The 24,994-nt window shown below is 43.1% G+C and overlaps 1 protein-coding gene across 1 annotated transcript; it reads left to right on the plus strand.

The window, feature by feature from the left end:
* Window positions 1-1,539: 1,539 nt before the first annotated feature.
* KRT7 (keratin 7) lies at window positions 1,540-24,876 on the plus strand. Its single transcript, XM_027844405.1, has 9 exons — window positions 1,540-2,027; window positions 4,462-4,673; window positions 7,145-7,205; window positions 9,244-9,339; window positions 12,955-13,119; window positions 14,230-14,355; window positions 16,634-16,854; window positions 20,509-20,543; window positions 24,414-24,876. Exons 1-9 carry the CDS (start codon window positions 1,653-1,655, stop codon window positions 24,572-24,574), a joined length of 1,452 nt encoding a protein of 483 aa, XP_027700206.1. The 5' UTR covers window positions 1,540-1,652; the 3' UTR covers window positions 24,575-24,876.
* The last annotated feature ends 118 nt before the right edge of the window (window positions 24,877-24,994 follow it).

Here is a 24,994-nt window from a genome sequence, read left to right on the forward strand (position 1 = left end):
CGTACATATATAAATGCGCATTTACATGCACCCACAAACATACTTTCAAGTACACAAATACACAGATACATGCACTGCTTCAGATACCCAGTTACGCAAGTGCCAATATATGTCCCTCATTGTGATTAAAATCAGTGAGCTCTAGAGTTAAGCTGGGAGGACTTTTCAGCCATTCTATGAAAGCTGACTGACAATGTTCAAGGCTCGTGGGGAGGTAGGGGGTGGTGGTGAGACTGTCAACTGTTCTTATCTCTAGAAATATTTTCAGTCATTTTGGAATGATGAGGATGGAGGGAGGCTGCCCTGCTCTGCTCTGCCTCGATGCAGAAACTCTGCTTTTTGTAGGGGGAGTGAAGAAATAGTCAGGAATGGCTCTGAGCCCCCTCTGATCCAGTGAAAAGGAAAACCTTCCTCTGCCCTTCTTGTAGAACATCCTATCTTCCATCCATGTCTTCCCCCACCCCACCCAACCATGTATGAGTGTGTTTGTGTGAATGTGTGTATGTATGTATGAGTGAGACACGAAGCAGATTTTCCCAGAATACCTGACCACAGCTTCCTGCAAAGGGAGGGCCCTGAGGGTTGAGAACCAGAATGGAAAAGAGATAGAGAGGTGGAACAGGGTCCCTACCCAAACTCCTTCAGGCCTGGGGGTGCTAAGATAAACCTGTTAGACCAGAGACTGGATCCAACTCCAGGGCCCAGGAGTCACATTGCTTAAGAAGTGAGCTGTCCCTCAGGGGAGAGGATAGCCCTGGGGAGAGAGTTCCCTGGGCTGAAGAGTTGCTGACTTCCATTAGAGCTGGGTTAGGGACCACCAGGCAAATTTCCTCCCACATTGGCCCTCGAAGCATGGTAGGGGTGGGATTATCCCATGAGTTGCATGATTCACTACTGACCTCAGGGCCCCAGTGTCTACACATAATTCCATCTTTATCCCTCCCCGCTATCACCACTTCAGCCCCAAACTGAGACACCCAAGGTCTAGGATTATAAGATTTAGAGCTGGAAAGGACCTTGGAGGTTATCTGCTCCAAGTCCTTCCTTTTATAGATAAGGAAACTTTTACTGCCCCACTTTGTCAACTCTGCTCTACACTCATCTTGTCCAAAAAGCCTACTATGGCTCATTCCTCCCCAGACATTTACATAAATCCTTTCCCCATTCCCTCAGAGCTATCAGGCTGCCCTTTCTTCAATCTTTGTCTCTGTTTCTGTATCCTGAATGTAGGTACTATCTCCTCCATCAGGTGATGCCTCCCAGATGGCAGGGCCAATCTCTTCTCCCTCCAGGTCATCCTTTTTGGGGACCTTAGGGTTAGATGGTAGTGATAGTGGCGTGGGACTGGGTGTGGCTATACCTGACTACTGCACCAGCCCCCCCAACCCCCAGCCAGTTCCTCAGGCAAAAGTGGCCTAGTCTCTATGAGGAGGTTCCTGGCAGGTTGAGAAAGGTGGATGAAAGCCAACCCCGCCCACTTACCTGCTGTAAGCTGATCTCTCCAGCTAGCTTGGGGCAGGCCCAGCCCAGTTCCTAACGGATAAAAAGGGGCCAGCTTCTGGGGGGTATTCCAGAGGGTTCACCGCTCCTGTTTCACCCAGGCTTGTCCAGCTGTGCCCAGCCGCCCGGCCAGAACCTCATCTTCTGCCAGTATGTCTGTCCAGTTTAATTCCCAGTCCTTCAGCTCTCGCTCTGCAGCCTTTCCTCGAAGGGGAGACAAGAGGGTGCTGGTCTCAGTGACCTCCAGGGGTGGCTCAGCCAGCCAGCCAGGGGGCTTCGGAAGTAGCAGTCTCTATGGCTTGGGTTCTTGGAAGCCCCGAGTGGCTTCGGGATTCCACTCTGCCTATGGAGGGGCTTCAGGGGGAGGCTTTGGATCTAGAGGGGCTGGCATCCATGAGGTGACCATCAATCAAAGCCTGCTGGCCCCACTCAATTTGGAGATTGACCACCAGATCCAGCAGGTGCGCAAGGAGGAACGTGAGCAGATCAAGACCCTCAACAACAGGTTTGCCTCCTTCATTGACAAGGTAAGAAAGGGGTGAGGTGGAAATTTCCAGGCCTCCCTTTCCCTCCCCCTCCATTTCACTCCCCCACACAACACCCTAAGCTATAGAGATCTTTGTCCCCAAGTTGCAGTGGGTGGGGAGGATGGGGGTTGGAGGGTGGAGGTGGGGAGGATGAGGGGTGGAAGGTGGAGGTGCGGAGGCAAACAGTAGACATGGGAATTAGTTTACCACCTTTCCCCTTTCTAAGGGCCTAGTGACTACAGAGCCTTGTAATCTGACCAACCCTTATTTCTTTGGGCCTGTTCTTAAATCTCCCTTTCTCCAGGGAGTCTCTCTACCCCACCCCACCCTTTCATCCTATCCAGCATCTAAAACTCTGTGGGTATGTCCTTCCTCCCCCATCAGACTGGGAACAGGTGAGCTCCTCTTCCCTCAGGGGGTGAGAGAATAGGATGGGTTTCAGTGAGCAAGGTGCATAAATAGGTCTAGTAGAAATCAGTACAAATCCGGCCTCAGACACTTACTATATGTGTGACCCTCACTTAACCCTGACTGCCTAAAAAAAAAAAAAGAATGTAAGCTCAGTGAAGGCAGAAGCAATTTCATGTTTGGTTTTTGTATGCCCAGTATCTAGTACAGAGTTTATTACAGACTTGTTTGATTGACTAGAATAATTGACTGAAGGCAACTGGGAGGGATTGAACCCAGACACAGATTTTGTGGTGGACTGTGGAATCTCAAGCTATTTTCAGGATATTATGCTAAATAATAGAAAGAGCACCAGTCTCAGAAGCAGGCATTGTAGATTCTAACTCTGATATTGCCCATGCAACCACCCGTAATTCAGTAACTCTGAGTTTCAGTCTCTCCCTCTGTAAAATGGGATTAATAATGCATGTACCCCCTATCTCCCAGAGCTTTTGTGATGAATGTGCTTTGTTTGCCTTAAAGCATGAATTAGCATTATTCTGTCGACATTAGTTAGGAGGGGTGGCATAGCAGAAAGAGTCATCGGACCTGAACAACGCAAACCATGCCTCTGCACTTGCTGTCTGCATGACCTTGTTCTAGTCACTTACTCCCTTTGGAACCTCAGTTCCTCATCTCTAAAATGAAGGAGTTGGACCAGAAGGCCACTGAAGTCCTTTTGAGCTCTGATCCTGTGATTGATTTTTCTTGTTTTCCCCTCTCCCCCTCTCCCAAACGACCTGTATCAGAAAGGCAGAGCAAGTCCAGGATAGATTGGGAGGTCCAAAGAGAGCTGGGACAGGAAGAGAGGAAGAGGAAGGGCCAGGGTCTTGGTTGGTTTCTTTGGGTAGGGGGGATGGCCCTGGGCTATTTCATATGTCCTCATTCTCATCTCCTGGTTTCCCTGGTTTCCTTCAAGGCCCAGCTAAAATCTCATCTTCTATAGGAAAGCCTTTCCCAATCCCTCTTAATTCTAGTGCCCTCCCTCTGTTGATTATTTCCAGTTTATCCTGTATATGGCTTGTCTGTACACACTTGTTTGCATGTTATCTCCCCCCTTAGACTCAGAGCTTTCTGGGAGCAGGGACTGCCTTTTACCTTAATCCTTAGCACTTAGCCCAGTGACTGGCATACAGCAGACACTTAATAAATGCTGCCCCAACCCAAATTTTTGGCATTTGAAATTCTTCATATTTCCAACCTTATTTCTCTAATATTCCCTGCAGGAACCCTCTACTCCAGAAGGGTTCATTCCCTGACCCTGCCTATGTCCTGCATTTCCTCATTGTTTGCATGATCTCTCTTACTTGGAATGTTTCACCCATACCGCAGTCCTTTCTTCCCAGCTGCATTCTACCCAGGTCCCAGATCAGATTTCAACTTCTCCAGGAAGCCTGCTATTTATTGGGCACTGGGCAAACTCGGCTTTTATTGCTCGTTATCTATTTGTCACCTTGAGTCTTGTCTCCCCAGCTGCACTGGGAAGGGCCATGTCCTGGCCTCATTCTCCTTCTGAATTTTCTTACAATGCTCAGCACAAGGAATGGACAAAGCACTCTACTTAGAGTCTAGATAACTGGGCTCAAATCCTTGCTCTGCTTACAAAGGGTGTGATCCTCAGTTTCTTATCTGTATAATGGGGACACTAATGCAATAGCCCTATAAGGTACATAGTACAAGCAAAGAAAGTGCTCTTTAAACCTTCAAATGCTATAGAAGTGTTATTGTTATTATTACTAATTATTACTATTATTATAATAGGGTCGGCTCAGTGAATGGAACTCCTTCCCCAGTAGTCCCCATTTTTATAGTTGAGGAAACTGAGGCAAACAAAGGTTAAATGACTTTCCCAAGGCCACGTAGCTAGTAAGTGAGTAAGGCCAGATTTGAGCATGGGGCTTCCTGACTTCAGGCCCAGCACTCTATCCACTGTGTTACCTAGGTGCCCCACCCAGCTCTCTGATCTGCCTCTTCCTTGGGATCTCAGGTACGCTTCCTGGAGCAGCAGAATAAGATGCTAGAGACCAAGTGGAGCCTCCTCCAGGAGCAGAAGTCCTCCAAAGGCAGCTGCCTTCCATCCATCTTTGAAGCCCAGATCGCCAACCTGAGGCGGCAGCTGGATGGACTTGAGGGAGACCGAGGCCGCCTGGAGGGGGAGCTGAAGAACATGCAGGATGTGGTGGAGGACTTTAAGAACAAGTAACATAGTGGGAGGGGCTCTGTGTGGGGGTGGGGGCTTGGGAGGCCCTGGACCCTCAGTGGAAATCCTGCCGTTCTTGATGCTGACCCAACCATACTCCTTTCTTCAGAGCTGATGAATCTCTAATGCAGGCCCATGGTCTTCATAATTTCCTCTCAGAAAGACTCAGTCTATTTATGGAATCCCCCATCCCCACCCCATCATGTAATCTCTGCTCTCATTACCTCCCCTACTGCCCCAAATATTGAGAAAGACTTTCACAAAAATCTCAATCCTGGGAGGACCTTAGACACTAGTCCTAGTAAAGCTTGAACTCAAACCCCATCTACCACAACCATCACATATGCCTGAATACTCCCCAGTGATGGGGTGCTCACTCCATCACTGGACAGCTCTAAGGAGTTTCTCCTGACCTCAGACCTAACATTTGCCACCTTCCAGTCACTGCTCCTGGGTGCAAGTCTCATGCCTTCTTTCCCATAATAGTCTTTTAAATGCTTAAAGATAGCTATTATGCTTCCCTCTAAGTCTTCTTGGGTAAATAGCCCAGTTGCAAGTCTGTCTAACGTCCATCTGTCCCGTAGCAGGCCTAGCTTTGTCCCCTCTCGTTGGACCCTCAGGAGTGGCAGGCTGAAACTGCTTGGCTAATGACTCTTTATTGACAAGTCCTGAATTGTCCCTTCCTCCCTTCCCCCACCTTCACTTCGTGCTTTCTTGGGGGGCTGCTTTCTGAGACTCTGGTCATCAAAGTGAAAAGCAGATGTTCTTCTTTCCTTTGCAAGAATTAACATGATCACACCAGTGGTGAGTCCTTCTATAAGTTGCTCTTGAAAGAGAGAGGGGTGGGAGAAGAGAGGGTGCTTTATTTTAGCAGGGGTGATTCAGGTGGAAGGAACCTTTCCAAACAGAATATGGACAAATACAAATGAAGCATCACACTTACTGTAGGGATGCAGAATAAAGGACTCCTGGAGAGGTGGCAGAGTGATATGGTGGAAGAAGAAATAGATTGGGAGTCAGAGGGCTTGGGTTCGAGGTGGAAAAGTTACAACCTCTCTGGGTCTCAGTATCCTCTCTTAGAAAACGAAGAAGTTGCATTAGCTGAACTTTCAGTTCTAAATCCTATGTTCCTAAGGGACAGGATTGTCAAGGGGGTGAGAGGAGTCAGAGTCCAGTAGGAAACACAAAAACTGAAGGTATGGAGGCAGAGAAAGTGGAAGGCTTTGAAGGTGGGGGCTGCTGAGGACAGCCTGGGAGGCAACTGCTGTGCCTTCCCTTTCATGGGAAATCACAATTTGAGTGCTGGGGTGGGGCCAAGCCCGGTACACTTTGTTAGGTGCTGCAGGCATCAGAGCTCTGCCTTAGGAGGAGAAGGCTCAGGGCTGAAGACCTTAGGAGAAGTGGGCTTAATATAGGAGGGCTTCCAGGAGTAAGGAAGGAGGGCCAAATTGGAAAGGGACTAGATATTTCTGGCAGAAGCTTGTGGGAGATGGGAGCTGACCTGGATAACAACTGAGAATGAACCCGGCCTTCTGGGTATGGGGAAATGCCCTGCCCATCCCTAAAGTCAACATCCCTAATCCTCATAGCAGGTGAAGTGGAAACAGGTGCAAAAGAGAAGCATGGAGGGGCTGATGAAAGCTCCTAGGATTCTAAGCACCTTTTAACCTGATGATTTTCACTCCCCATTCTCCTCCCAGCCCACTTAAAGCCCAGATCTCTTCTGTCTTTTGATCTATGTAGAAAGCGGAGGAAAGGAGGGCAGGTGGGGAAAGATCCTGGAGGGCTGGGAGGAGATCTGCTCTTCCTTTCTGTTTGTACTACCTTGTAGCAGCTGTTCGGCTTTTTGTCCCCTGCTCTCCCTCTGGCCATTGAAGCTGATTTCAAAGACTAGGGTGGGGCAGAGGGAATCCTGGATGTTTTGAGCAACTAACAATCTCACAGAACCTCAATTTCCTCCTCAGTTAATTGAGGTCCCTTCTCAGTTCTCAATCCCATGATCCTTCTTTGTGGCTGTCATCACTGAACAACCATCAGATGCTATTATACTCCATTAGCTGCAAGCCCATTTGATGCCCCGAGACCACCCAGTTATAAAACTGTATTAAACTAGTGTCCTCTTTTCTCTTGAAACCTCCCCAACTTCTAATTCTACCTAATGAGGTGAAGTTAATTTTGTAACTCTGTCTATCCTACTGTCTATAGACCCTAATTTCTGAGTACCACTCACCCCATACAGAGTTCCAGAGAAACTCATATAGAGGACCTTGGGAGATTAAATTTCTGTTAGACCCTAGGCCCTTGGGTTTGAAGGGGATTGGAGGGGGCGGAAAGAAGGGCTGGTTTCCAAGAAAGATTATTAGAGAACTGGATAAGCAGATTACCTTTGCTTTAGGGTTCCTGGGGAGGTGTAGAATGAGAAGCTTCCTTGCTGTCTCATCCTTCTCACCCCATCTATTTCTATTTTCAGGTATGAAGATGAAATCAATAAGCGCACAGCTGCTGAGAATGAATTTGTGATGTTGAAGAAGGTGAGTGGTAGGCAGGAGCATGTGTCCTGACCAAGTAGTCACTATTGTGGTGTAAAAAAAAAAACATTGGAGTAGAGCAACAGTGAGGTGTAGTTGGAAGAATGCTGGACCTGGTGGTTTGAGTAGTTTCTCCATCAGTAAAGATGGGTGTGTTGAGCCAACCACACTCTCTGAAGAGCACTTGACCCAATTTGTGTCGTATTTGGCCAAGACTAGGAGTGCAGCCCAGAGTACAAAATAGCAACCCCACCCACCCAGGGCTGGAAACCATGACCTTTGAGCCATTCATGCCCTGCCCTACCCCAGCAAGACTGTTGGTCTTGGGAATGACATTATCTGTCCTAGTCATAAAGTCTATACCCATCTTGGTGGCTCTGACATGTGCTTAATCTCTGAAACCATTTCCTTATAAATGAAATTGGGGACAAAGTAAGTAGAATAAGTTCCTTGAAGTCAGGAATAATTTTGGTTTTGGATCCACGGCACTTGTCAATGTATTTTCTATATAGTAGGTATTTATTAGGTGCTTATTGGATTAGATAGGTCTTTTTTGAGCCCCCTTAATGCTACTGCCTTCCTTCCATTGATTTTTGTGTGTCTTATTTGTACTTAGCTATTTACATGTTTGTCATCTCCCCCATTAGACTGTGAGCTCTGTGAGGGCAGGGGTTATATTTTGCCATTCTTTGTATGTCCAGCACTTGGCACAGTGCCTGTCACATAGCACTTAATAGATGTTTATTGAATGACTGACTGCTTTGGAATACTACCTCATTTGGTTGTTGTGAGAAAGGTTCTTTATGAACTTCAAGATGCTACGTAAGCATGAATTATGTGCCTGGGTGACCCTGGTTTTAGTTTTGGCTTTGCCACTAAATTGTTCTGCATCCTTGAACTAATCAATTTCCCTCTATCACCATCAGATGATCACCATCATCTTCCTCTTTTGTAAAATGATTATCTCTAAGGTCCTTCTATTTTTGATGTTCTGTCTGTAAGAGTTTATGACTAGGACAGATAATGTCTTCAACCAAGACCAATAGTCTTCCTGAGCATGAATGGCTCAAGGGTCATGGTTTCCAGCCCTGGGGAGATCGGGTTGCTATTTTGTACTCTGGGCTACACTTCTAGTCTTGGCCAAGTATGACACAAATGGGTTAGCGCTCTTCAGAGAGTGTGGTTGGCTCAACATACACCCATCTTTACTGATGGAGAAACCACTCAAAGCATGTGCCCCACGGGTAGTGGATCAGAATTTTCATCTGCACAAAGAAGGCAACATATATAATACACACAATAGTAATACTAACAACCACCATGATAATTAAAGCTACATTGTATTTGTAAGGTACTTTACATTCTTCCGAAAGTACTTTCATCTCCATTATCTTGGTTAATCGTCTAATAGCTCTGTGGATACACCAAGACAAGACTTATTTAAAAACATTTTTATAGATAATGAAATAGATTCAGAGAGGAAAAGAAATTTTCTTAATTGAGATCATGAAACTGGTTGGTGGTGGAACTGGGAGTCTAATCCTAACTTGAGCTTTAGAAGTGGTTAAATGCCAGTCTTGGAGGTTCAAGATATCTTAGCCAACCAGTACCAAGTATTAAAATAATTTATCAAGTATGTTGGGTGGTAAAGTATAGAAAGAATTTTGGAACTTGATTCAGAAGATCTGGGTTTCAATCTTGGCTCTGCTATTTACTACCTGTGTGACTTTTGGTAAGTTACTATAATTCTCTGAGTCCCCTTTATAAAAGATAGAGGTTGACTATGTGACCTCAATACTCATTTCCAGCTCTTGATACTCTGATCCAATATTCTAACACCTTTAAAATTAAGACTAATCAGTAGCATGTGTTTATACTGGGGACTGGTGGCCTCCATAGCTTGTCTTCAAGCAAAGGGACATGTCTAAGCCATGACCTTAAATAACAGTGCAGCCAGTGGATGTCATTTGGGTGTGAGTGGTTTAATGGGCTGCTTCTACTCTTGTGGACTCATGCTGTCTTCCTTTCTCTGACACTCTAGGATGTGGACAGTGCCTACATGAACAAGGTAGAGCTTGAGGCCAAGGTGGATGGCCTGACTGATGAGATCAACTTCCTGAGAACACTTTATGAAATGGTAAGGACTTCTGGGAGTAGGAGATTCTTAGGAACTGAAGATTGGAAGGTCATCTTATCCAGCCACCTGCCTTTGGGCTGGGTGACATCTAACCAGATGTGTTTTAGAGGGGTAGATTTTGATCTATGTGTGTGTGTGTGTGTGTTTGTGTGTATATGTATGTATGTATACACACACACACAAACTGGTAATTCTTTATACTATCTTATGCTAGTATGTGTATATATATGTGTGTGTATACGTACACATATATATGTATATACATAAAACATATATACATATATATATATTCAGCATAGAATAGTGTAAAAAATTACCTGTTTTGAGTCAGTTTAAATCCTGGTTCTTTGTAACAATGGCCAAGTAATTTAATTGCTCATCTCAGTTCCCTCTTCTATACAGTGAAAAGACTAGATAATCTCTAAACTCGTAATCCTATGCAACACCATCTCTTCCCACAGAGACTGTTGCTATATCTTTAAGAATGAGTTACTGTTAAGTTAAACTTTAAGAATGAGATAATTCTTGGGGATTCATAGTTTTACCTGTAATTCTGGAGTGATTTAACAGTCATGGCTAAGAGAGATTCTGTTATACACTTAGAGAAAGGATTAAGAGAACTTCTTTCCTGAGAGTCTGAGTGAGTTATCTGTGATCTTTAAGAAAAACTGAAAGGGCATTTTGGGAGAACTAAGTTTAACTCGTTCTGTGGAGAAAATAACCTGAAGAAAATTCTTGAGAGTTTGATGTTTATCTTGGAGATTTTTGAGTGCTGGTGCTAATGATTTTAGTGACAGTTGCAGTTGATGGCCAGAGGTGACTGTGATCCTTTTCACAGCTGTTAAATGTTTGAAATCTTTATATATGTCTCTATTGTTTGTTATTATTGTATAGCTAATAACACTGATGTTAATTTAAGCCCATGAGATTAGGGGATTTGAGAGAGACATATAGAGAAAGCATACGTGAAAAGTGACTTCTCTGGTTTATTTATAAATGAGTGGGGGCTCAGAAATAATTGAGAGTGATCATACATTTCTATTAGCTTATGATTAAGTAACAGAACATACTCCTTAAATACCTCAGTTACCTCCTTGAAATACCTTAAATACCTCCCTAGATTTTAGGGAGAATTAATAAAGAAATAATTCTACCCAGTAGCAGTAGAAAGGGATAAGGACTTGTGTGGTTGCCGAGGCCCATTTTGCCTCAATCAGACCTCACGTGGGTTACGTGTGGGGTCATCAATTCTAAAGCTGTTACACCTATGATATTTTATTACTTTATATGTCATATTAGTATTGAGAACATAGGAAGGAATAAGGAAAACTGGGTAGGGTCAGTTAGGGAAGGTGTGTGAAGTCATGTGTGTATGTATGGGGAGAGAAAGTGGAATCGTATCTGCAAGAAGGGGAGGGATAGACCTGGGCTGAGAGGAAGATGGGGAGATTATTTCAGGTTCTGTATACATTTCGAGGCTCAAAGCCAGGTTAGAATGAAACAGGGATCTAGTAAACATGGAATGGTTTTGTGTGGCCGAAGGCTTGACATTTGTACGTTGAACAACTACTTCGTGAGAAGTGTGAGGTGAATGGGGCTCCAGAATATCCTGGATAGACTGCTTGTTGATTCACATTACTCTCTCCTACTATCACTTTTGCTGATTCTTTCCTATATACTTCTAGCCAACCTCACACTCACTCCCTCTCATCTGTCCTCACACTTTACTCTACTCTTTTTTTACTCACTCTTTTTCCTTATAGACCCATGGACATTCTCATTGAACCAACCTAACTGTCCTTTCGGTGTCTTGGTGGAGGCATGGAGAACTGGGTTCATAAAGTTCGGGAGGCTCATGGGGTCACTTATAGTTCTGTGGATACTTCCACTGGCTATTCTTTTTTCCCTCTTTTAAAAATGTTTTATTATTTATTATACATTTTTATATTCTATATTCTATATTCTAATTATTTTTAATTTTGATTTATCAGCAATCACTTCCATAAGCTTTTTAAAATTTTTCTCCCCCTCCTTCCCTAAGATGGTGCACAATTTGATATAGGCTATACATATACATTCCTATTAAACATATTTTCACATTAGTCATGTTGTAAAGAAGAATTAGAACCAATAGGAGGAACCACCAGAAAGAGGAAATAAAACAAAACAGAAGAAAAAAAATATCAAATAGTATGCTTCGATTTGCATTCAAACTCCGTAGTTCTTTTTTTGGGTGTGGATGTTCCATCATGAGACCTCTGGAGATGTCTTAGATCCTTGCATTGCTGAGAAGGGCTAAGTCTATCAATGTTAGTCATCGCACAATATGGTTGTTACCGTGTACGACGTTCTCCTGGTTCTGCTCACTTCACTCAGCATCAGTCCATACAAGTCTTTCCATGTTTTTCTGAAGTCTGCCTGTTCAACATTTCTTATAGCACAATAGTATTCCATTACATTCATAGACCACAACTTGTTCAGCCATTCCTCAACTGATGGGCATCCCCTCAATTTCCAATTCTTTGCCACCACAGAAAGAGCTGCTATAAATATTTTTGTACATGTGGATCCTTTTCCCATTTGTATGATCTCTTTGGAATACAGCCCTAGAAGTTCCACTAGCTATTCTACACATAGGTTTGGGTCTCTATTTTCCTGACTCCCACCTATGTCTGAATTTCAACCAGCCTGTATGAATCGCACAGATTGGTATTGCCTTTAGTGTTGGCATTGTCCCAACCCCAGCCATTATTTTACACACACACACACACACAGACACGTATATATATATATATAATATATCTATATCTATAGATATAGATATGTGTCTCTGTGGTGTATCCCTAATCCAAGGAGAGCCTAACAAATAACTCTTCTTGACAGCAGAAATACGAGCAAACCCCTAATTCAAGAATATGTTACAAGATCCTCTGTATCCATGTGTTTGTGTCTATGTCTCTCTCTCATCACTTTGGCTTCCACACCTCCCTATGTCTTTAGGTATCTCTATCTTATATCTCTCTCAGGTTCTCTTTAAGTTTGTCTCTTGCAATATCTGCCTTGGTATTGTGCTAGACTTGGGGTCAGGATGCCCTGAATTCAAATCTCACCCCTGACTGAACAGGTTGCTTAATCTTTCTGGGCCTCAGTTTTCTCATCTATAAAATGGGCATTGTAATACCTACAGTGCCTGTTGCATAGGCTTACTATGAACCTCAAAGAAAATAACATGAAAATAACATGAAAACCACCTTGGAAATTTTAAAGTGTTATATAAATGCCCACTATTCCGATTATTGGCCTCTTTCTTCCAGTATTTCTCTTGGTATCTGTCCCCGCTCTTTCTTCATTTCTCTCTCAGTATCTCCTTGGGTATTTTCATCTCTTTGTCTCTCATTGTGTCCCTTGCATCTCTCTCCTCTTTTTTTCACTTCTCTCCCAGCATCTATTTAAGTATCTTTAGCTCATTGTCTGCTGTGTTGCCTTTCCCTTTGCTGCATTGCCCTTTATTTTTCCTCTTAATGTTGCCTGATGTGTGGTGCACCTCTGGAATCTGGGTGGGGAGGAAAAGTTTTGTCTGCTGGTCCCTAACCATAACTGTCCACGTTTCTACAGGAGCTGAATGAGCTGCAGACCCAGATCTCAGACACTTCTGTGGTCCTCTCCATGGATAATAGTCGTAACTTGGACCTGGACAGCATCATTGCTGAGGTCAAAGCTCAGTATGAGGATATTGCCAACCGCAGCCGGGCTGAAGTTGAATCCTGGTACCAGAGTAAGGTGAATGAGGTTTTGGGAAGGATTCAAATACTCCACCTTGTAAGGACCTGCAGGGGTCATCCTAGTAATTCCCTTGAGCTACCTCGCTCAGTTCAGACAAAGGCTTATTCTTCAAGATTGAAGAGGCCATAGCCTTCCTCAGATACCAGTCAACCCCAAACTGGAATCCTCAGTTCATAGTGTCACAGTAGGATATAATTTCCTCTTCTTGAGTACTCAGCAAAGGTCTTTATTAGAGATATAATAGGTATAGCCTTCAAGGAGGCAGAAGAAACTTCATGTCATGATAAGGCACAGAAAGAGGATCCTAGTGGAGGAAGAGGCAGAGACAGAGATCTGTGATATAGAATCTTATGCTCTAAGTGCAACAGAGAGACATTATGGCTTGGAGGATAGAGTTCCCACTTTGAAGCCAGGAAGACCTGAATTCAAGTCCTTCTTCTGACCCAGGTTGTGTGACCCTGGGCAAGTCACTAGTCTCTCAGTGTTCTATGAAACTAAGACTATAATTTGCAGAGATAGTGCCACCCCATATTGGAAGGGGGAGTCCCCCTCAGTAAGGAGTTTCCTGTAGCAATGAAATCACAGGTCCAGGCCCTATCCTAGTCAAGTCATTTAACCTCTGTTTGCCTCAATTTCCTCAACTGTAAAATGGGGATAGTAATACTTATCTCCTAGGGTTGTTGTGAGGATTAAATGAGATAATATTTGTAAAGTGCTCAGCACAGTGCCTAGCACATAAGTAGATATTATCCATAAATGTTATTATTATATTATTATTAATTATTATTATTATAAAATAAAGTGTCATGTGAAGTCAGAGAAAAGAGAGCATTACTGAAAAGGGACTTAGGGAAGACTTCATGGAAGAGCTAGGTTTGCATTGAGCTTTAAAATACTGGGTAGGACTTCAGCAGGTGATGGGAAGTGAGGCCATTCTAGACAAAGGCTTTATGGTGAATGGGAGATTGTAGGAGGCTTGGGTGTGCATGTTGGGGGGCACGCATGGTGGCTGAGGAGGTAAAACTGAGGGCTACCTCCTTGGCCCTGTGGATGAATCATTTATTCTCATTAATCACCTTCTGTCATTCTCTCCTTTCTCCTTTCTAGTTTGAGACCCTCCGGGTTCAGGCTGGAAAACATAGCGATGACCTTCGAAGCACACGGAATGAGATCTCTGAGATGAACAGAACCATCCAGCGGCTGCAGGCTGAGATCGAAAATATCAAGAACCAGGTAGTGTGGGACCCCTCCCCTACCATAACTAACAAACCCAAAATGCCCAATATTTTGATTCCTAAAAGCATGAAAGTTGGCATTGTGGGATTATTGGATTTTCACCATTTTAGAAAACCAGGACAGTCTCTGGTCCCCTCAACCCCTGCTGAAACCCTACCCACTACCAATGCTTCTTCCTCGTTGGCTTCTATATATATATATCTATTTCTTAATAACCCTATGGAGCATTTCTCTAAATAATTAGCATAGCCTTAACACCCCTTCCCAAATCTATTCTACCATATCCTCCTCAACTTTGTCTGGGAATCTGAAGAAGGAAATATATTTATAATGTTATACATATTTTATAAATATAATATATGACATATATTATACACAATACAATATATTATGTAACATATATGACATGTATAACATATATATTATGTTATAAATATATATAATGTTTTATACACATATAAATGTTATAAATGTAACATTTATAATGACTTTGAGGAATAAAACCTTATAAAGAATTGACCTCAGGCAGAAAGAATGTATGTGGGATATGAGGGAGGAGGATGACAGTATTCATAACCCTACCTCAGACTTACTTCCATCTGAAATTGCTATAAGACACAGAGAAGGGACTGCTTCCTCACTGGAATTAAGTTTCCATTCAGAAGGATGAGACCCTGAAGGAAAAAGACAGAAACCCAGCTGGAGAGACAGAATTGGCTGCTGTTCGACAGGACCATACCTAGTCATTTTGAAGCTGAGAGCTAGCAGCACATATCACTGTGATTCATGATGTGAAAATAATACAAGAAGCCATTTGCTCGATTCAACAGACATAATTAATTACTATAGCGGCTCAGAGATGGGTATTATTAATAATCCTTGACATCTTATAGCTTCCTATTTTAACTAATTATTTTAGTTAATTTAAGTGTGCTAAATGCAGTTGTTTCCATGCTGGGGAAAAAGTGCCTGTGAAGTCAACATGTGAATACAATGCATTTTTAAATTACACAATCTCTTAAACTCATTATTTACATTTTTTTATGCTCTTTACATTTTAGTGCCCCAGGGACAAAGCCCAGGTCTCTCTGTCCTAGTTTCCCTGCTGGTTAGAGTTGCTTGTTCACTCTGGGCCTGGAAAATGCTAGACTGGGGCATCCCATTGTTCTGTTAGGGAGACTCCAAGCAGGAGCTAAGGAAGGGAGAACATATGGGGCCACATAAGCTATGAGGACTGATGGGCCAAACGGGTCCCTTCTTCATTCTCTGTCTACCTCTAGGCGGATCCTAATGTACCTCAAGTTCTTTTTCCATTTCTGAGCTGAGGACTCAGACTTAACAAAGGCCCTCAGCTGCCGCAGGGGGCCTGTTCCAACCCCTATTTGAACCTGGGAGTATCCTAGGAGGGATTTCTGGACTATCTCAGTGGTTCTGAGATGTTCAAGGGGTTATTCTGTGGTACCCTTTCAGACTTCCTCTCAGAGGCCACAAACTGGGTCCCAGACCAGGAGCAGAGCATTCTTACCATGACTCATATGATTTAGTTGTGAAGGAGTGGAGGAAATGAAGGAAAAGGCCTGGGGTCTTCTGAAGGCCTGGAGTTTGGAGGAACATACATCATACCACTCTGGCCATATTTATAATATCAATATAATATAATATATCAATATATATATATATAATATAATATCAAATGATTCCCAGTAATTAATTGGAGCCCATGGGGGAGATCTGAGTGAGTCCATAGTATCTGGGGACACCTTTACCCTTTACCCTGGAGGCAGGAAGACCAGAGTTCAGATTTGCGCTTAGACACTTACTCGCTGTGTTACCTAATCTTTGTCTGGCTCAGTTTTGTCATCCGTAAAATGTGAATAATAATAGCACCTACCTCCCAGGGTTGCTGTGAGGATAAAATGAGAAATATTTGTAAAGCACTTTGCAAACTTTGAAGTTTGCTACATAAATGCATATCTATGTATCTATCATCTATGTTTGCATATATGTATATATGTGTGTATCTCTCCATGTATCTCTCTCTGTCTCTATCTCTCTGTCTTTGTCTCTGTCTGTCTCTCTGTCTCTGTCTCTCTGTCTCTATCTCTTTGTCTCTCCCTGTCTCTCTGTCTCTGTCTCTGTCTCTGTATCTATCAAGGATCATGGAATCCCTTTATGGACACTACTCCAAATCTCCAAGCTGATGCCTCAAAACTTCCCTCTTCTCTTGTCTTGCCCTCCCATCCTCCCTTCCCCTCCTACCCTCTCTTCCCCACAGCGTGTAAAGCTGGACGCCTCCATCGCCGAGGCTGAAGAGCGTGGAGAACTGGCCCTCAAGGATGCCCGGGCCAAGCAGGAGGAGCTGGAGGCTGCCCTGCAAAGAAGCAAGCAGGAGATGGCCCGGCAGCTGCGAGAGTACCAGGATCTGCTCAATGTCAAGTTGGCCCTGGACATCGAGATCGCCACCTATAGGAAGCTGCTGGAAGGCGAGGAGAGCAGGTGGGCATTGCGGCATTTGGGGGTGGGAAGTGACGCGCGGTTTCCCGTGCGGACCTGGGGGAGTCAGTCAACCTGCCCCCAAACACGTAGCGAGCACGGCCGTACCGGATGTCAAGCATCACAGAAAGGGGCAATGGACGTTTCCAGTAAAGGGAAGCTCACTGCTGCACGAGACAGGTTATTCCATTTTGGGAAGCTCTAATTATCAAGAAGTACTCGAGCTGATCTTTAACAGATGGCTAGGAAAGAGCCAAACAGAGAGGGCGCTGGAAGGCTCCCTCAATAAATGTTTATTGAATGAACAAGTGAATCAATGAAGGCAGCAAGAACAGAAAAAACAAACAGAAAAGGAAAGGAACAACTCTGGTATGTTTGAAGCCAATACTGGGCTGTGGGGAGTATCATAAGTATTTTTTGTTTTTTTTAGCAAATACCAAATGCATGGAGATTACATGCATAATGTTGAGTTTTAAGATTTAAAACTGTGTTTTTCATGCATGGTCTCATTTGGATCTCACAAAAACCCCACGAGGTAGATTATAGTGTAACTACTATCATCCCCATTTAACAGATGAGCAAACAGAGTCAAGGAGGGTAAGTGACATACAATGAAAGGTCAGCAGTGCAGCCAGGATTTAATATGTGCTTGGGTCTTCTGGCTGTAAGTTCAATGTGCTTTTCAGTATCTACACTGTCTCCCTGTATACCTTTTCCCTCCAGTACCTAAGAGTTTGGCTGGGGAGAAAAGGCTTAGGCAAAGTACATAATTAGATAGCAATGAAGAATATAATCAAAGGCTAAATTATGGGGTATAGATTATCAGATCTAAAGCCAAGGGAGTGGCATCATCTGAATGGGATTGGTAAGGGAAGTTCAACCCCTCCATTTTATTTCTTTTCTTTTAAAAGTTTTATTAAGGATTTTTGTTTTTGTTATTCACTGATTAGTTACTGATATACCCTCTTCCCACCCTCAGCAATAAGACCCTCCTTTAAAATTAAGAAAAACAGTTGAGCACAACTGGACTCATCTTTACAGCTTTCCCCTGCATATGAGAAAACTGAGGCTCAGAGAAGTTAAGTGACTTGTCTTAGATTATACAGGTGGTAAGCAGCCCAGCCAGGATTAGAATCCAAGTTGTCTGACTCCAAACCCAGCATCCTTCCCATTCGTTGTACTTTCCAAAGGTCCTTTTCAGGTCTAAATCTTTTGATCTTATGAACTCTTACCAGACAAAGTCAGGATTGGGAGTAGCTACTATCTTTTATCTCAGGGTGGGAGGGTTAGGGGTACAGAGCTGGGACTGGGGTGGGGTTGTGTGGGGTGGGAAGATAAAGAAGTGACCCATGAAAGGCTGGCAGGGATGGAGTAGGGAGGAATGTGAGATAGGATCTTGGCCAACTGTGGTAAAATGGGGTGTGTGTGAGGGGAGGTTGAAATTCCAAAGGGAGTTTCTTGGCTGATTGTTCTACCCTCTTTGGGGATGGGCACAGGAATCCCAAATGAGTGACTTAGAGTAAGTAAATGACCCCAAGAAGAGGAGAAATTAAAGCCCCAACTGCCTTGGGGAAAGGGAACAATCAGACTAGCAAGGATCCTCCTTTCCCTTCCTCCTGACTACATAGGACTTAGAGGCTACTTCCTCTTAGAAAAGAATGGGAACGGTCAGGATATCTTGTCCATTAACGCTGCGTCTTCTCTGGATCCACTCTTTAGCCTAGCTTCTTTTTTTCTAAAATGCTCCAACCTCCAGATTCTCTGAGCTCTGAGAGTCTCTGAGCTGAAAGGAACTTTAGAGACCATGAAGCTCAAAGTCCACATTTAACAGATGAGGGAACTGAGGCTCTGGGCTGTGAAGTGATTTCCCACAGTGAGCTAATGGCTTCTGGTCTTTGTTCTAACTCAACACAGAGTTCTATTCTTGAGGAGAAAGGACCTCACACAACATGAAACCCTCTTCCAGCATTTGACTATGGTCCTTTGGTATCTCTCTTGATAAATAGCCTTGATCCCCATACTGTTTACTTAATGTTCTTGGCTGCAAAGAATCAGGAGGAGAGGGCAAGCCAGGCTCTCTCCTAGCAACTGTTTACTCTCCAGCAGACAGAGCCAGTGTGGCCCCAAGGCCAACTGCTCCTTTCTAATTGGGCATGAGTCACAATACAAATAAGGCAGCTGCCATGAATGAATTTTTTATCTCTGTAACATCTGTAAAAATCATACAAATTTGCTTCAGGCTGACCCTTTACTTCCCTCTTCCCTTCATCAGCACCAAGTTAACCATTACTGAGAGCCAGTTCATTCCCTATTTCCCCATCAGGTACAAAGAGAGCCCTGCCCCGATAAGGGGTAAGGAGAGTCAGAAAGAGAAGGGCTCCAATGGTCCTCTGCACAATAAGAGCTTAGAGTCAGATGGGTGAGGGAGGGGACAAGCAACCAGATCCAGGAAAGATAATAAACAACAACAACAACAACAACAATATTGAGTGCTCATGTTTCCTATACTGATATCTTTCTATGGAATTTACAAAATGCTTTCTTCGTAACAACATAGTTGGGTAGAGTAAGTATTCTTAACAGCTAGGTGGTGCAGTGGATAGAGAGTTGGTCCTGGAGTCAGGAAGACTCATCTTCCTGAGTTCAAATCTGGCCTGTGTGACCCTGGGCAAGTCACTTAACCTTGTTTGCCTCAGTTTCCTCATCTGCAAAATAAGCTGGAGAAGGAAATGGCAAACCACTCCAGTATCTTTGCCAAGAAAACCCCAGATGGGGTCATGAAGATTTGGACGCAACTGAAATGACTCAGCAACAACAACAAAGTTATTAAGTGGCTTGCCAAATGTCACAGAACAAGTAAGTGGCAGGGACAAGGACTCTAAGAGCCCAAGTCTCCTGATCCCAAGTCCAACTTTGCTTCCACAGTGAGTAGGTGGAGATAGGGAATGGTGAGAGATAGAAGGAATGGAGCCTGAGGGAAACTGAGTTAGGGAGAGAATATGTGGTTGATTTGTGAATGTCAGGTGAAAGAAGCTTGGGTAAGATGTTTGAGGTCTAGGAAACAGCCTTGTTAGAAGACTGAGATGGGAAGGAAAGAGTTAGGAAAAGACTAGGGTGGTGGTGAGCAAGGTTGCTAGACAAGAGCATTAATTTAATTTCTTTTTGTTTTTTGTTCAACAGATGATTATTAAATACTTATTATGTGTCAGGCATGGTGCTAGGTGGAGGTGATAAAAAGATGAAAAATTACATAGTCCCTGCCTTTAAAGAGCTTGTTGGGAGTGAAGATGTGGGGTGTAACATGCACAGAACAAAATATATGATACAGGGTGCTTGAAATAAAAAAAAATGTCAAGAGAGAAATGATTTTCAGTTTGGGGGTAGAGTGCAGATTAATGGAGGAAGGTTTTAGCACCCGAAATGGGTCTTGAGGGAAAAGTAAAAGGAATTGCACTCTAGGCATCAAGCAGGGAGCCAAAGCTTGGAAGGTGTAGGAGAGATGCAGCTGGAACAGGCAACATGTGTTGTAACAGGAGGGAGGGCATTAAAGTCTAGGATGAAGAGTACGAATTTGTTACAGAAATGACTAGAAATAATACAGATCTCTAAGCCCTGGAGGAATATGGGTTCTAACCAGTCTTTATTTTTTAATTGCAGATTGGCTGGAGATGGAATTGGGGCTGTCAATATCTGTAAGTCATTGGTTTTTGGAGTTGAAACTCAAATCACAGCAGCCTAGGGTCAACTATCTCAGGTCTCCTGAGTCTCCCACCCGAGCATGGAACTAGTGATATAGATAATCCTACTTAGACCTAGGAATTTGTCTGGAATTGTCTGCAATTGCCTTAGCCCTTTACTGTCTTTTCCTTGGCTGCTACAGCTGGCAGAAGAAAGCAAGTTAGGTGGAGACTCCAGTTGGAGTAGAACTAGTGAGTATTAAAAAAAAAACTCAAATTTTAGTTCATGACCTTGTGCAAATCTCTTCCCCACTCTAGGCCCATCAGGGATGCATGCAGTAACCAAACACACAGGCCACATGCAAAAACACAATTTGTGCAATTAGCACATAGAGCAAGATGTGTACTGTGTAACAAATACACAAGTCAGATATAACACATTGCGTATGTTGTGGCTGCTTATAGAGTACACATTACTTGGTTAGGTATCAACCATTACATCCATTATTTGCTATTATGCATCTACCTGGGTAATTGTTTTACTTTTCATACCCTGGGCATCCCAAGAAAATTTTGTTAGCTTCCTTCTCATTCTAGATATGGGACTGACTTTTCCCTGCAGGGTCAAATAGTCTTTTTATTTTTTTATTGCACATGATCAACATGTATTGTTCCAGGGGTGGGAGTGGGGGGACAGGGAAATTGCCTTCTTAGAAAGTACAGCCTGGTGGGGGAGCCAAACAGTCTTGATGTTTCTTCCATGACCGACTGATGGCTCCACACCTTTGTGTAACCACAGCCCTGAGCTTGTGTATAGCCTAGGCTATCAGTTGCTGTCTCCAAGTCAGCTTCTCTTTCATATCTGGAACAGATCTAGAAGCATCAGGCAGTACAATGGTGGTTTCCAATGTCAGCCTTACCCTGTTTGGCCAGAGGTCCCACTCAGGCTGGGGCTCATTTGATTGCCTCCCTTGACACTCCAGCAGGTACAAAGATGAGGTTTCCTCTTCATCTGAATCATCTCAGCTATTATCCACCTCCAACAATCTATATGCAACTGGGCTAACCCTTGTTTTTGGAGCCTCTTTGACCTACTCTACACAGTCTTTTCCTGTTGGTCACCAAGGAGCCCTACCAAATCTCCAGTGGGCAATAGGTGATATCTTTGCAGGTCTCTGGCCGTGGTGTGGTAGAGTGCTGGGCCAGAAGTTTGGAAGACTCATCTTCCTGAGTTCAAATCTGGCCTCAGATACCCATTAGCTATGTGATCCTGGGCAAGTCACTTAACTCTGTTTGCCTCAGTTCCTGATATGTAAAATGAGCTGGAGAAGGAAATGGCAAACCACTCCAGTATCTTTGCCAAGAAAACTCCAAATGGGGTCTTGAAGAGTTTGATATGACTGAAACAACTGAACAACAAAAAAACTGTCTCCAGGTTTATTTTGTAGATTGGCAAACTGCCCAGTCTTTCAACTACTTTACACAGGACAGCTTTCCATCCGTTTGCCTTCTGGTGCATTCCCTGCACACCAAGATTTCTTAGCAGAAAATTTATCCCATTCCTGGAGGTCTAAACCTAATCATCATACATACCACTGTAGGCTTGAAGTAGCCTCCTTCAAGGGATCTCTCATCTAAGGAGTGTAGTGATTGATTTTCTATGTCCACTCCACCTTCTGAGATGCTAAAGCACAAATCAGTACATGATTGTTCTTCTCCCTTAAACAGCAGCAGCTATGATGCCAAGCCCATGGCATTCTTGGTAGCATAACATGCACGTATTCAAAATACCACATGTTGACTCTATTGAGCCTTCAACTCAGGTCTTATGGTCCCCAGCATATTCAGTATTGTGTGATTAAGATACTTAGGTTGTGGGTCTCTTTGAGGATGGTCAGATGTGGTTTTAGACTTTTAGTTTTGACCTCCTTTAGTTTCTACCTTGATCAATTTAGATCTTGGCAGGGAAAACACACACACACACACATATGTTAATAGGAGGAAATTTCAGGTTTCTGACTGGGTGTGACTGAAACCCACTGAAATGATCAGACACTACCAGGATGTTGCTTATATTCTTACTATCCCCTTTGAGAGTTTAACAAGTCTACGTGCCCTAGCTCCAAGGATTTGCTGGTATCTATAATGTTCAAAGACACAGCATGATTTGGCAGAACTTTCATTTGAGCACACTGAACATGTTTCACAATTCTTAAAGACATATACTGCCATTTTGTACCAGTTAGAATCTTTTCTCTCTAAAATTTTAAATCTATTTTGTAAGATATTTTCCAATTAAACATTTTAAATATTCATTTTTTTAAAAAATTTGAGTTACAAATTCTCTTCTTCCCTCCCACTTATCTCTCACCCCTTGAGAAGGCAAGCAATATAATATTGATTATACATGTGAAGTCGTGCAAAAGATTTCCATATTAGCCATGTTGCAAAAGAAAACATGCACAAAATACCAAGAAAAATAAAGTTAAAAAATATGCTTCAATCTGTACTCAGAGTTTATCAGTTCTTGCTTTCTGGAGATGGATAGCATTTTTTTTGATGGGTCTTTTGAAATTGTCTTGGGTCTTTGTCTTAAGCAAAATGACTAAATCTTTCACAGTTGATCTCTGTTACATTGCTGTTACTATGTACAATGTTCTCCTGGTTCTGCTCAATTCACTTTGCATCAGTTCATATAAGACTTCCCAGGTTTTTCTGAAAACATTCCGCTTGTTATTTCTCATAGCACAATAGTTATATACCACAATTTGTTCAGCCATTCCCCAATTAATGGTCATCTCCTCAATTTCCAATTCTTTGCCATCACAAAAAAGCTTCTATAAATATTTTTGCACATATAGGTCTTTTCCTCTTTTCTTTGATCTCTTTGGGATATAGATCTAGCAGTGGTATTACTGAATCATAGTTTTATAGCCCTTTGGGCATAGTTTCAAATTGTTCTCCAGAATGGTTGGACCAGTTCACAACATCCCCAACAGTGCATTGGTGTCCCTATTTTTCCCATCCCTTCAGCATTTGTCATTTTGCTTTTCTGTCATGTTAGCCTATCTGATAGGTGTGAGGAAGTATAACCCAGAGCCGTTTTAATGTCCATTTCTCTATTTAATAGTGATTTAGAACATTTTTTCATGTGACTTTTGATAGCTTTAATTTTTTCTTCTGAAAACTGCCTGTTCATATCATTTGACCATTTATCAGTTAGGGCATCTATGGTTCTTTCTTGATATAGATGTTGAACATCCAGGGCTTTCAGAAGGCCATAGAATGAAATTCTTTGGGTAGTTCTAAATCTTGTCTGACATCTCATGTGGGATCACTTACAGTCCAGTACAGCACTCCATTGCATAGCTATAACTTCTTGCTAATCTCTGAGCTCCTCATCATCCTTGACATTCTAGGATGAATTGCCAGATTGGGTTGGATTTAAGGTTCTCTAGAAATAGGCAAGTCTGAGGCAGGAAGGAAACAAACAAACAAAAGAGGCTGCTCTTCCTCCTTTCCTGGAAAAGTACAAAAATGGAAGGGACCCCACCCCTCCAGAATCAGGTCAATCAGTGTCTCCTTGCACCAGGAGGATTCCCAAATAGCTTCCCATTCCCTCAATTCCTGTCCTTTAGTTCTTACACTAACCAGATACTCTGTTATAACTCATATCTAATAGAACCATCCCTAATGATTAGATGTCAAGGGAAGAGGAAGACCTTATATGAAAGAAATCCACAGATAATACAAAATACGTATTTTGACCTGATTCATGATGCTAGTGCTAGGGAGTTGCCTGGTAGTACTGGGAATAGCTAAATAAACCACAGTCTAATTTCATGGGTTGGAGACATATTGACCTCTCTTCTCTCTCTTCTTTAGCTGTGGTGAATTCAGTTGGAGGAAGTTTAGGCAGCGGGGTGAGCTTCGGTGGAACAATGGGCAGCAATGCCCCTGGTTTCTCCAGTGGAGCTGGATCTGGGACCTTGACGAGTTATTCTATCAAAACCACATCTTCTAGCCGGAGGAGCATCCGGAACTGAGCTAAGAAGCCACTGAGGTTTGAGGAAGCAGTAATGGCAAGAAAGAAGAGAGACATATTTCCCTTGACCCTAGTTCACCCTTTGATCTGCCTCCTCTCTCTGGAGCTACAATGAGGAAAGAGATATGGAGAGTCTGGATCTGTAGAGGGTTTCTTCCCCTTGCTCCATTCCCACCCCATAACCCCACCCCCATTTCCCTTCACCACTATATAGCAGATGAGAAAGTGGAGATTAGTGTGTCTTGGGGCCTATGGGGAGCATCTGAAAAAAAAAAACTCTTAATAAAGTTGTTCTGCTCAGGAGCATTTGCTGTCCATGTCCTTTTATTCTGATCTTAAAATGGTGCTAGGACAAGGATGTCAAAGGTCTAGGGGTGGGATGATTGAAAAGTAATGGTGGCATCAATATTGATGTTTTCAG

The sequence above is a fragment of the Vombatus ursinus genome, unplaced genomic scaffold (genome assembly GCF_900497805.2).
Source record: "Vombatus ursinus unplaced genomic scaffold, bare-nosed wombat genome assembly UNPS02014941.1, whole genome shotgun sequence".
NCBI classification, from domain to species: domain Eukaryota; kingdom Metazoa; phylum Chordata; class Mammalia; order Diprotodontia; family Vombatidae; genus Vombatus; species Vombatus ursinus.